General features: G+C 31.0%; 1 protein-coding gene across 1 annotated transcript in view; it reads left to right on the top strand.

Annotated features, from left to right (window-relative positions):
* The window catches only part of CNKSR2 (connector enhancer of kinase suppressor of Ras 2), a 305,237-nt gene that overhangs the window by 232,117 nt on the left and 59,131 nt on the right, over positions 1-13,989 (top strand). Inside the window, 4 exon segments of the mRNA XM_074300934.1 lie at positions 5,743-5,791; positions 6,527-6,699; positions 9,338-9,411; positions 10,950-11,021. Of these exon segments, the coding sequence (XP_074157035.1) occupies positions 5,743-5,791; positions 6,527-6,699; positions 9,338-9,411; positions 10,950-11,021 (368 nt within the window).

Here is a 13,989-nt window from a genome sequence, read left to right as displayed (position 1 = left end):
TCCATAGAAGATTTCCAAAGAAGCAGACTCTTCCTTGAGTGCCACAGGCTTTCTCTAGGAGTATGTTGAGGTACCTGATTACATCTATCCCAATCATAACCAATGTGACTGAAATCTTTCTCTCAGGGCTGTGTTGGGTGAAAGATGAAATGACTGAGGAAATAAAGGTTCAAGTTTCCAAGTTTTTTTCAATGTTGCCATAAAGCAAAGATGTTTCAATTACCTTCTAAGATTCCAAAGTGCAAGCGAGCCAAAAAGAAGTGGAGAAATATTTGGGAGGCAATAATATATGTGATGAATGGCATAGAGATGATGTGTAGAAAAATAAGCAAAAGAGGGACAGCTATGTCTCAGGAGTAAAGAATGATGTATGGCAGCACACGGGCTGCATTGGTGCCTTTAGGATGCTAACAGATTGTAGATTTAGAAATGAAAGTGATAACTGTCATTTAGCTCAATTGCTTCATGTTATAGAAGGGGAATGAGAATCAGAGAGGCTAAATGACTTGCCCCACATTATACAGGTAGAAAATGACAGAGCCAGGTCCTCCATTATTGAATCTAATGTTTTTTTCTTCTACACTACATTGGGTCAAGTCTTTACATAAATTGGATAGGAATTTTGGGAAGGTCATAGATGGAATGGAACAACTGAATAAGGTGAGTATAGGTTGTCATCTACAATATGGGAGGGGATAGATATGAATAATGTCATTGATTCTTTGAAAAATTTGACTTATACATCAATTAATATTCTAATTAATAACAAGATTGTAATCTTATTTCTGATTTCCTCTTTTTCAGTTGTTCATAATAATTTATTTGACAGTATCAAGCAGAAGGAGAATGCATATGCTACACTTTTATTCTAATGACTTTCCATTAGTTGCTCTTAGTGTTCCTCTAATTAATCTTTGGTTATTATCACCATAAGAGAAAAAGATGCATTCAATTAAACTTCTATCATTCATATTGGAAAAAATGAGATGAATTCCATTAAGAATGGCTATGTAAGAATAGCATTTATTCTTCAGGACAATTTAGGCAAATCATCCTGTGACTTTTGATATGAGAAAAATTTTGCTATCTAGAACTTGAGTGTATATGGTAATTTAAATTATTACAATCTATTTGGGATATATAGTTTCTAGGGCAGGAATGTCTAATGACTGTAGGATGTCTAGTGAATAATTTTAATTGTTTTGTTCAACTAATTTCAAACAGCTTCAGACAATTTAATTAACTCTTTCAATATAGCAAATACTAGTCTACTTTTAAAAATTATAAACTTTAATTTAATCATATATTATTTGAGATTTTAAGTATTTAAAATAGACATCAGTCACTATCTTCTCTTTGGTACAGATCACATTATTGAGGGTATAACTAACCTCATATTTCAAAAGGGGATATATTAAATTTCTTGAAAAATCATGTCAGGAACATGATATTGTAAATAGAATAGCATAAAATTTCAGTTAATTTTTATTTTAAGCAATTCTTCAATTTCTAAAAAGTTATCTGGAAATTTATCTGGAACAGCCCTTTGAATTTTGTATATTGAATTTCATAAACTTATTAAAAACAATCATCCCCATTTTGTCATTTTTTAAAACTGGTAAACCAATAGAGAAAGAGAAAAGAAAAAAATGAAGTGGGAATTTGCAGAAATACCTATTAGCTGTGTGTCCCTGGACAAGGGACTTGGCCACTTAAGCTCAATTTCCTTTGCAGAAAATGAGATAATAATAACTAACACTTTACCAGGTTGTTTTATGAATTAAATGAGATATTTGTAAACTACTATTAACATCCGATTATTAGAATGTTGCATTAAGTTTCTCAATGTGCAATGATCTACTTATAGTAACCTCACTAGTGCTGAATATGAGCATAATTTAGAGAGATACAATGGTGTAGTTATTTTTATTTGTTTTTAAGCAGCAAGAAGGGAGACAAGAGAAATGTTGGATCAAATACTGACACTTATTGTTACCCTATAAACCTTAGTTTCCTCATGTGTAAAATGGGGATAAAAATGCCAATCCACCTCACAGGGTTATGAGAGTTGAATACAATAATTATATAAAGGACTTTGTAAAATTTAAAGAGCTAAACACATTTCATCTGAGGTGTTTCATTAGCATTAAACACTCTGTCATATCCAACTTCATTCTTTACCTTAAAAAAAAAGTCTTTGATTACAATACAATCAATTTACTTTTTTTTTTACAGATTCTAATCTCTTAATTTAATGAGCTGAGTTTTCTTGAATTAGGATAACATTTTAAGTTGGCCAACTTTGATTCTCTGTCATCATTTAACCTCCAGCAAATATAATCTGAAATATATTTCTGCATAAATGTAATAGTATAATTTATCAAGTAGGCAATAATTTGGATATTTTGAACACTTCACTTAAAATTAATGTGCATTTCTAAAAGTCATTTGTTTTTGCAAAGTATATAGTTTTTTAAATAATTATTAGAAGCTAAGGGGGATTTTTACCATTTTATATAAATATATCATGAAAAGCAATCATACATAGTAGTTATAGTAATAACTGAATCATGCCTTAAAGTGACTTTTGCATTCTATATTTGGAATTAATTCATTCTTTTTCATTTATCTTGAATTTGTTCCCATGAAGTCCATTCATTTTTCTCATTGAAGAGAGATTAAGGCATTTAAGCTCAGGTGAAATGATGCAAAGAAACAAACAGAATTGAAAAGTCCTTGATGAAATAGTGTTGTGTACTAGTTTCTTTCATCTAAATAGATATTTATTTATTCATACAGTGCCTAAGGAATAAGATAATCATTCCATATTAAAATTTATCTTACAAGGATGCAAAGCCAGGCTTTATAAAACATTAGTAAATAAAATGGTTTCCGAAAAAGAAGGATTGAGAAAAATCAACATTTTTATCAAAAAATGATTAACTTTTAAAAAAATAAAATAATTTTAATTAAGTATCAAGTATTTATTAAGTGCCTATAGTATGTCAGGTGCTATCCTAGATTCTAGGGATATAACAACAAAAGAAACAGTCTCTGCCTTAAGGAGTTTACATGCCAATATTTTTCATCATGAAAAGGATAAACCCAATATAAGTACATATGTATAGTATGTTTAAAAACAATTTCCTTGAGATGGAAATTATTGTTATATGAATAAATTATAAAAATTTTAGTTACTAAAAATAATTCAAATACATTAAGAAGATTTCCTGTGCTTTTCCTGTGATAAACCATTTGACAGAAAAGCATACTGAAAGTAAAAAAAATATAACCTACTTTACAAACATGTAGTACTATGATTAATATGAGTTTAATAATTGCTTTCAGTGATATCTACACTATGTTTTGAACTTGGAATAAAATCTGAACTAGAAACTGGTTAACCAGTTTCTATTCTAATTTTCCCATAAATGAATTTAGGAATTAGAAGAGAGATGTAAAATAGAAAAGCCTGCAACAAAAAGGAGTCTTTTCCTAGAATTAAAATTAAAATCCAAAATTTTATCAATGAGATAATGGACATGTGTATGCAGAATGCTTTTTTCATAGCTGCTCAGTCCATATTCCTAGCCAACTCTTTTCATTTTCTATTTTCCTGCTATCTTCTAATTATGTTATTTCCTGTGGAACACCCATATTAGAAGATAAACTAAATAGTGAAAATGAAAGAAAATCACTCCTAGACTGTATCTATATAATGCAAAATAAATAAATAAATAAATAAATAAATAAATAAATAAATAAATAAATGACATTTTCATAGGGTAAGAGAAATTAGACATACCAATTAATTAGCAGATTGCTAAATATACTGAACAGTTGAAATAAACAATTCTAGCTTTGTGTTGGAGATATATCTTTATTTGCTATTAAAACATTTGAAGGAAATAGAACTATCTTTTTTGAGATACCCATAAATTGAAATCATGATGCTATATCTTACCTCCATGACACAGAAAAGGAGAACATGAGAGCATCTACTAGATTCAATGTTCCTTCTGTGGTTCTTTCAGAAATTTTGCAAGATAGCACAGTACTTAGATTTCATGAGTGTACTCTTTAAAAAAAAACAGTTATCCAGTTTGGGATAAAAATTTAAAGGAAATCAAATCCACTTCTGATTTTCAATAATAAGAAATTTCACTAGGTTCACATTAACTAAATTCAAGGCTCTTGATCGGTAACTAGTTTCTGTCAACATACAAAATAGAGAATCAACACTCAGTTTAAAATATATTTGCCCAATTTTTTCAAGAAAAATATGAGTTAGAGGTTTTTTCATTTTTCTAAATTTGTGGGAGGAAAGGTGACATAACTTTAGTCTTTGGGACATAGCATTAACTGAGCTCCCTCTCATTTGCAAATACTTTAAAAATAAGGAGAAGTGTGCATTACCAAAGAAACTGAGAGTCTAAGTAACTTGTTTTAGTTGAGAAGTGCAAAAAGGCTACTTTCGGATATGCTTTTGCTTTCATTGGGGAAAGAAATTGTGTTTCAAAAAGATAATTTTATAGTTTGATTTCTTTTTTATAGTTTGATTTCTAAGCCCTAGATTAAAAAAATAAAATAAAATAAGTCATGTTCCTTTTTTTACAAGCAACTTAGCAATAACTACAAAGACCTACCTTTGAATTAGATCAATTTTTGAAGTCTGACAGTTCCTTATAAGTCACTAAAGAGGGAAAAAAGAAATTAGTCTAGGCATCTGCTACTAGAAATACTCTGGAATGCCAATAAAATTGTCACTGTGTTTCTGGAAAGCTATATAAAGCATTTTTATCAATGGGATAATTTTAAAGGCAATTGGAAGATTTAAAACTTAATAGAAACTTACCTTAATATTTTTGGAATATTAATTTTTTAGTAATTAGAATTATTATACTCTTGTTTATATACTTTGTAAGTTCATTTGGCTATATAATGAATTCTCATGGAGGACAGTAGTCCTGCTTAATGTTATTTATTGTCCAAATAGTACAGAAAGATACAAGTACTATGGGAAGACTATAGTACAAATAAAAAAGATATGAGTTGACCACTCCTTAAATTCAAAAAAGTTGTACCTCCATGTCTGTTAATAAGTGGGCTTGGCTTTTTTTTTGGGGGGGGGGGGAAATTGCTCATCCTGAGAGACAGCAACAAGACAAAGTACAGTATAATGGATATATTAGTGTTCTGACACATACTGATTGTGTGATACAAAACAAGACACACCAAATACTTGGATGACTTGGATTTGTTTCCATTCGCTTATACTCTCCTTAGTGTAATCAACCCTCTATAAAAAACAGAAAAATCTAACCTGTCTATCCTGATAATAATTTGTGTTTCTCTAGTATATTAAAGGCTTCCAATTATCTGACCCCATAACAACCTTATAAAGTGGTTATTGCAAGTATTATTATGCTAATTTTTTTACAATGAACCAATTGAAGTTTAGAAATGTGAATTGACATCCAGAGTAAGTGGCAGAACCTAGAATTAAACCTAAGATTCCCAACACTGTATAATAGACCACCTTGCTACTATCTTCCTAGGAAAAAATAATAACATAAGCCAGATAGCATGGATAACTTTATTTGGGAAGTCTTTAATGGGAAAATAAAAGGTTCAAGTATCACCTTGTAGATTTAAATATCATTGTTAAATGGAACAACCCTGGAATGCAGAAGTGTGTCCACTAATTCTGTGTTCACCATTCTTTCATATTTTTTATTTCAGACATTTCAGCAGTCTTCTCTGCAACATAAATCAAAGAAGAAAAACAAAGGTAAGAAATGAAAATTGCACACAAATCCTCTGTATTTATCGAGTACTTACATTGTGCATGGCTCTCTGTACTGAGCATCATATGTACTAAGCTGTTATTATTGTTGTTATTCAGTTGCTTAGTTTCTTCATTGACTCTATTGACCACAGCATGCCAGGATCTTCTGTCCTTCATTATCTCCCTTGTCCAGCTTGATAGAATTAAAATGCTGTCATTGTACGAAAAACTAGTCTTTCTAATTTAGTCAGAGGTTTTCTTTGAAATTGTTTTCTAATATTTAAGGAATGGAAAGATGTGTATTAAGAGGACCTAAGCTCAGAAACACCTCTGCCACCTGTGAAATCTCTCTGGGCTCAGTTCCTCCATCTGTAAAATGAGAGTATGTCAGAGACTTTCTAAAAGCCCTTTTACCTCTTAACTTATGATTCTATGACTCTAGCTAACAGAGCCACAAGTGCCAAAGCTGTTTATCAATTAACAAGCATTTAAGGTGCTATCCTAGGTTCTGAAATTAGTATTACTTTTATCAGAATTCATAATCCCGAGCATAAATGGGATAGCAAATTCCATTAGTAGTGAATGAGAGCTGGAAAATATTATATAAGTATGTGGCCTTTGTATAAGCAAAAATACCCAACTAAGAACCCAAACTTAAACCTTTTTGTGTTCTATAGGTTTCTCTCAGTTTTGTAATGAATAACTTTTAAAAATAGTGTTATATATTGATGTCTTTAGGTCCAATTGCAGGCAAGAGCAAACGACGAATTTCTTGTAAAGATCTTGGCCGTGGTGACTGTGAGGGCTGGCTTTGGAAAAAGAAAGATGCCAAGAGCTATTTTTCACAGAAATGGAAAAAATATTGGTTTGTTTTAAAGGATACATCCCTGTATTGGTATATTAATGAAGAGGTAAGCCATAAACATATTTCATTTTCTGATGTATTTAATGCTCTTAGGAAACTATCCAGAACATACAATGTATTTTTGAAACATATAATCATATGAAGATCATTTTGCAAGACTTTTGTTAGTCATCTTTCTACCTGCACTCTTTAACTAGGCATTTTTGTGGACTCAAAGATGATATTTGCTTTATTTTAATACAGCAAGTAAATCTCCTTGAGTACAATGAAATATAGTAGTACACTCTCTAAATATAACTAAAAATATCAAACTAACTCAAGCAGAAGCTTGACTAAAAGGATTATTATTCATGAAAATATGAGACCATATTAAAAATGTTGCCTTTGCTCAAGGTTTTGTTTGCTTTCCTTTATGAATTTTCATTTCAAATTTTAAATACCTGAATCCCTTGGATTCATTTCAGTTCATCAGAAAAGTTGCTCTTGGAAATCTGTAAGAAGCTAGATTGGTCCCCAATATCCTGCCTAGTTGAGGGAAAAGAACAAACTAACAAAATTTTAAAATCATAATGTTGGAATCATCAAGCAAACATTTATTATGCTAGACATTAGAGATGTAAATGCAAAATTGCAAGGAAACTGTATCATTTTTATTATTTTATAGCTTAGATATGCAGTTCTTCTGGATTCATTTTAACAATAGTCTTACTAGGCTAATACTTGGCAAAAATGTTTTGCTGGAATAAAATTTTCCTTTTAACCACATATTTACAAATGTCACCTTCTGGAGTAACAAAGACGAATATGCTACATTATTATGAAATTGTGACACTAGCCAGGAAGAATATCTTTCTTTAGATATTTCTCAGTCTCTACATTGGCTTTCACTTTTCTGCCATAATCATATACTTGTTTATATTTTTCAGGCAGAATTTCTCTTAAATGGAATAATTACATCAATGAATTCTATTTGCATTATTTGTTTCTCAAACAGTAAAATGTTTGTTATCCTGGCTAGGTAAATTTTTATGGCTCTTATGGTCATCCTTCTAAAATCCTTGTTTTAATATCAACAACTAATTATAATTATTGTTGTTGTTGTTTTTTGGCAAGGCAATTAGTGTTGTGACTTGCCCAGGATTGCACAACTAGCAAGCATCAATTGTCTGAGGCCAGATTGAATTGTCCTGACTTCAAAGGTGGTGCTCTTTTCACTGCACCATCTAGCTGCTCCTAATGTAATATTGTTAAGCCATTGGTCAGATCATATTTGAAAGCTAATGATCAGCTTATAATTTAACAATGTGATTATTTCATAATATTGTGTCATACAATAAATATTAGGACAGCTAGGTGTTGCAAAGTGGATAGAGTGCTAGTCCTGGAGTCAGGAAAACTCATCTTCCTGAGTTCAAATCTGCCTAAGACATTTACTAGCTGGGTAAGTCATCTAACTCTGTTTACTTCAGTATCCTCATTTGTAAAAATGATCTGGAGAAGAAAATGGCAAGCCACTTTAGTATTTTTGCCAAGAAAACCCTAAATGGAATTATAAAAAGTCAGACATGACTGAAAAAATGAATGAACAATACTAATAATATTATAATATATGCCATCAAAATTGGACAGTTCTTAGCACACTAAACACACATTTGTTCTTATCCCTTTGTCCTTTTCTCTATATCCTTCCCCTCTCTCTTTGACTATTGAGCTTGAAAATATCCAAATAGTTTTCCTTATCCTGGAAGCTTTCCCAATTTTAATACCAATAATAACCTTCCAGTCAAATTGAAGAAAAATTTAAGAACATAATGATAATCCCAAGTGGCATAAACAAACAAAGACAATAGTCACAAAGTTTTTATCTAAACTTAGATATTGTATAACTCATTTACCATAGCTTCCCATATTTTAGGAGAAAAATAAGCATTTATTAGTTTTTTTTTAAGTACAATTAAAAAACATTTTACATGTGGAAAGAGCGTGTGTTTACATGTGTTAAAGAGCAATATTAATTACATACTGTAGAGGGCTGCAAATAATGGGGGAACTCTGGGTAAGGCATAAGACCCTTCAGCCCAGAGGGAACCTGCTGACAATGTCTGGTTTGGCTCCCCATCTCTGATAATGATTCTTGGCCTTCCTGAGAAGTCAGAAAGGGTGTGACGACCTGTGTTCTACTTGAAACAAGGGATACTTACAACATACCATATACTCCAATCCAGATAATCAAAGAACTAATTAATCTCTATTAAAATATACAGGTATTCTGGAATATTAAAAAATGGTGATTTTGTGTATTTAATAAAATGTGATTCAGGTCTGTTGATTGCATTTTTCAGGAGCAGCATTTTATCTTCATTTTTTGTATATTGTATATTTGTATTGTCACATATTGTTTAAATAAACCAGAAATCAAAGTTGTTGGAAATTTTTAATATCTAAATCTTGATATGTAAATTAAGGAAAAATGTTCAGAATGCATCAATACTTCAGGTTCAACTTTTACCACTGAAGTACACTAAGGAGAAGACAAAATTGTCATTTCTAAAATATCAGTCTTGGCTCTGATTTAAAGAAATAAAATGAAAAGTCACTTTGATCCATCATTAGGAAAAAATTAGATGATTTAATTGTAAATTTTCTGTAGATGATGTACTAAAAATACTTTTTTTATTCTTTAGGATGAAAAAGCAGAAGGATTCATCAGTTTGCCTGAATTTAAAATTGATAGAGCCAGTGAATGTCGCAAGAAATAGTTAAGTGTCATTTTTATTTGTCTTTGCTCCCAGACTTGGATCATGATCATAGATACCCATAGACTTATATTCTTATAATAAGCAACTGCTGTTCTTCAGCTGTTTTCAGTCATTTCCAACTCATCATGATCCCATATGGGATTTTCTTTGCAAAGATACTGCAAAGGTTTTTTATTTCTTTTTCCATCTCATTTTACAATTGAGGCAAACAAGGAGAAGTGATTTTTTTCTGGGTCACATAACTACTAAGTGTCTAAGGCCAGATTTGAACTTAGGAAGAAAGTCTTCTAGACTTCAAGTCTGATATTCCATTCATTATGCCACCTAGAAGCCCCCAAATTGTGCTAGACTGAGTAACGTAAGTATATGTGGTCTAATCAGAGAAATAATGAGATGAATAGTTTTGTATATTTCTTTAAGACTTCCTTCCATGTGGCTCTGTCATTTTTCTTCTAAAACAGAAATGAAAAAAACATTCTTTTCATGTGAGCAGTAGTATTGCATATAATATAAATCTATTTTTAAAAAAGGCCTTCATTTTTTATGATCAGATGAGATCAAGAGGGTCAGGCCTTACTTCTGGCATTGACTCCTGTGTGCCTTGTGAGATAAGTCACTTAGTTTCTCCTTATCTCTCAGTTTCCATTTCTATAAAGTAAGAATAATCATAACAATCTCAGTTAATGTAATCTGAGCTGCATAGGCTCTTCCCTGGTTGAGGCTGATTTAATAAAGTCTTCTTGCTGTCTCTTCATTTGTTTCTATGATTTTATCTATCACAAAAATCCTAAAATCGTTTGGATTGTTTGGCCTTTCTTTATGTTCTGTTTTTTCCTATACTCCTGAATCCTTCTTTTTTCCTTATCTTCACTTACTATAGAAATAATTTTAAGGTTTAGCTAAATTGTGCAAAGTTACTCTTTATTTGCTCAAGCTTTTTTTTTTTCATTTTTGAGAACTCCATGGCATATCCAAAAAGGACTTTCAGTTAATCCACACAGATTAACAATTAGACAAAAGCTATTTTTAAAATGCCCACATGTATCTTTCAGGATGGAGTTTTCTTAAGGTAAATGGATAATATATAGATTGTTGATTCTGGAGTAAGGAAGACCTGAATTCAAATATCTTCTGTGATACTTGATATTTCTCTGATACTGGGCAAATCACATAATTGCTTAAGCAGCTTTTGAAGGCTTACTGATTCATATTTAGCTTCAGTCTAAGTTGATGGAAGTAGTTAGCATACTAGGAGTTGCCACATGCTTGTGAAATCACAAATCTTTTGTATATTGACATAGAATTCTATTTACATTTACACTCACTTCTCCCACTTAGAGAATTGATAAAATTTAATGACTAAGCTGATTTTTTGAAAGATTTTTTTTAAACTGGCCTTTCTGTTATTGATAGAAACAAGTATTCATATGGACACAATAGCAGTCTTAAAGCATATTAATGAATAGCAATTGTTTTGTGCCTGGAAATAAAATACATGTTATTTTACCTACTTTTATATTCTTTATCTTTCTTGCAGTGCATTCAAAGCTTGCCATCCTAAAATCAAAAGTTTTTACTTTGCTGCTGAACATCTGGATGATATGAACAGGTAAAAAAATGAACCAAATTTTACAAACTTTACAATCATATATTTTGCAGATACCCTGCATAGTTGTAGTGATGTTACAATAATGCTTAAGTATATTCAGTAGTAGAAGTATATCTAAGATCTAGAAAGATTGGTTTGATTAGTGTTCTTATTTTTCTCCCTTAATTGAATCCAATCATTATTCCACAGGATCATTGTTACATCTATTTTTAAGCATCTAATTTGGTTAGTTATCCAAATCAATATTAATCTAAATGTGAAAAAAATTTTAAAGTAGAGCTTTGTTATTAAAACTCAGTTGTGAAAGGAGATATACATCAATAGATATAATTATAGTATAGTTTGTAATATATATACAAGGATATAGCATATATATATAAAGTATTTATTATATGCTATGGTATATTATAGCATACTTTACACACATATGCACATACATACATACATCTGGAATTCTGAAAAACTGAAATGAAGTAGCATATATCTCAGATAATGTGTCTAAGAAAAGTCATTTCTTTCCCTTTCTTTCTATTGCTTAACACTCCAAATGGCTAATTTCAAAAAAATTTAAGATATAGATAATAGATAGATAGATGATAGATAGATAGATAGATAGATAGATAGATAGATAGATAGATAGATAGATAGATGTGTGTGTGTGTGTATATATATATATATATATATATATATATATATATATATATATATATATATATATATGATTTTACCTCCTCTTATCTTGTAGTAGAACCCTTGTCTCCAGGATTATCCTTCCCTAATCCATCTTCCCCTAATTTCACATAACTAAAAAATCAATAACCCTAAAGAACACTTTTAACCATGTTATTCCCTTACTCAAAATCTACTACAATGGCTCCCTCTCTCTTCTACAATGAAATACATAATTTTCCATTTAGTTTTTAAAATCTTTCACAATCTGGGATAAACCTAAGCATTCTAACTTATTGGACATTACACTCCTTTGTGAACTCATCATCCCAACCAAAATAGCCTGATCAATATTCTCTTTTCATTTCCCACTTCCATGATTTTATACTCATTTTGTTCCTCATACCTGCAAAGCCTTGTTCCTCAGCTCTACCTCTTAGAATCCTAGTTTCCTTCAAAATTCATCCAAAGCACCATATGCTACAGGAAAAATTATACGGATCTCTCTACCTCATGCCTTCCTTTCTCCCAATGCCTAGGGGTCTCACCCTAAAAATTACTTTGTATATATTTTGTACAAGATTTTCTTTATTCTTCTTCTGTCTTTGTATTGCCCATGCTTATTACAAAGTGTTTGTAATAAATGCTTGTTCAACTGAAGTAAATTGAATTGTGAGGATCTGATAAATCAAGGAAAACTTGGCCATATCCAACCATTAGATAATTCATGGGAAGATCTGCCCAGGTGATAAACAGCTTCCTAGATGGATGGATACCATAATGTGATTGATTTGGGTTTTTTGGTCCCCCTTCACTTCTCAAATACTCCTCTGCTCCATTTCTTTCTTTTGAGTAATGTTGATAATAGGTCAAATGCTTAGTTAAATCTGACAAAATTTCCTGCTAATTGACATAGATTGACCAGTATATACAAATAAATATGGACCCAAAACAAGAGAGAGAGAGAGAAAGAGATTATCCATATTAATTTTAGATAAAAGATTTGCTGTTACTTTATATTATTCATAACACATTTTGCCATCTTTTCCCTCCCAACTTTAAAAATACATAGATAATTTGTGTCCTTCCATAAATAATGTGATGTCACATAGATAAAATAAAGGAGATTAAATTTTAAAATGCTAATGCTTCTGGCTAGAATCGAATTTCTGGGCTTCTTTTCCCCCTAATGCAAGAAGATGGATGTTGTAGAAGAGTAGGAGGCAGATATAGAACCAGATGGTACATAAAATTTGATATAAAATGATTTGCCATTAATGAGAAAGCTGAGCTTTTTATGTGATCTACATCATCTTCTCTTGATTTATATGATTTGTTCATGAAAATGCTACTTGAAATGCCTTTTGAAAAACTGGACAGTTTTTTTTTGCACTCCCAATTTAAGCTTTTTCACAAAATGGAAATATTCATTCATTTGTACTAGTAAGGATCTTGCTGCTACTTTAGCTTTTAATTGTTCTGCCAGGCATGATTGAGCTGGCTGCTCACATAACATTGCCCACATATTGAGCTCACTGTCTTCAAGATAGATGTGAAAGGTTTGGCTCACATCATGAACAAACTGAAAAGTGAGTGAGCAATATCTATGAGTAACCCCTTCATCATAAAGTCACATACATGTGAAAATTGACTTTGTCCACAGAGGGAAGAAAATATGTATCCCTAGTAAATGAATTATGGATAGTTAAGGCCAGTTCAAAGGCATCCCCACCATCTTAGAAAGATAATAAATGACTTCCTGTTCCATGATTCATTCTAATCTGATATTTTTTATCTTAAATAAATGACATTAATTTTATACTTCTTTCCAAAAAAGTATTTGTCACTTACTCATAAAAGCCCTCCTCATTTTCCATGATCCTCTTCTTATCATTAGATCAAAAAGTGTACTGATTTTACTGTCCCTGTCCCCAGACAAAAATCCTAATATTTCAATTGTATCTGATTTGTGAGATGCTAAAATCAACCATCTTTTTTGTTATTTTCATTTTTACTTAAGAAATAGATCTAAGAAAACTATCCTGTATGAAAAAAAAAAACTTCTGCACACTTTAAATCTTTAAGGGCATTTTTAATATAAGCTTAGAAAAGAGGCAAAATAACTTTCAAAAGTTATATCTACTAGAATACTGAGTCTTTTCTTCTTAATTATAGTCTAGTCATGTTTTACCTTTTGTTCCCACTCATATCCTTGACAACTACTTTCGTTAGGGAAGCCTAATATGAGATAAGAGGTACAAATAGCAAGAAAGTACTGATGGGGCAAGTGCTTTCTTCT

The sequence above is a fragment of the Sminthopsis crassicaudata genome, chromosome 3 (genome assembly GCF_048593235.1).
Source record: "Sminthopsis crassicaudata isolate SCR6 chromosome 3, ASM4859323v1, whole genome shotgun sequence".
NCBI classification, from domain to species: domain Eukaryota; kingdom Metazoa; phylum Chordata; class Mammalia; order Dasyuromorphia; family Dasyuridae; genus Sminthopsis; species Sminthopsis crassicaudata.
The sequence above is the reverse complement of the archived record's forward strand: the minus strand, read 5'-3'. Positions and strand labels throughout refer to the sequence as shown.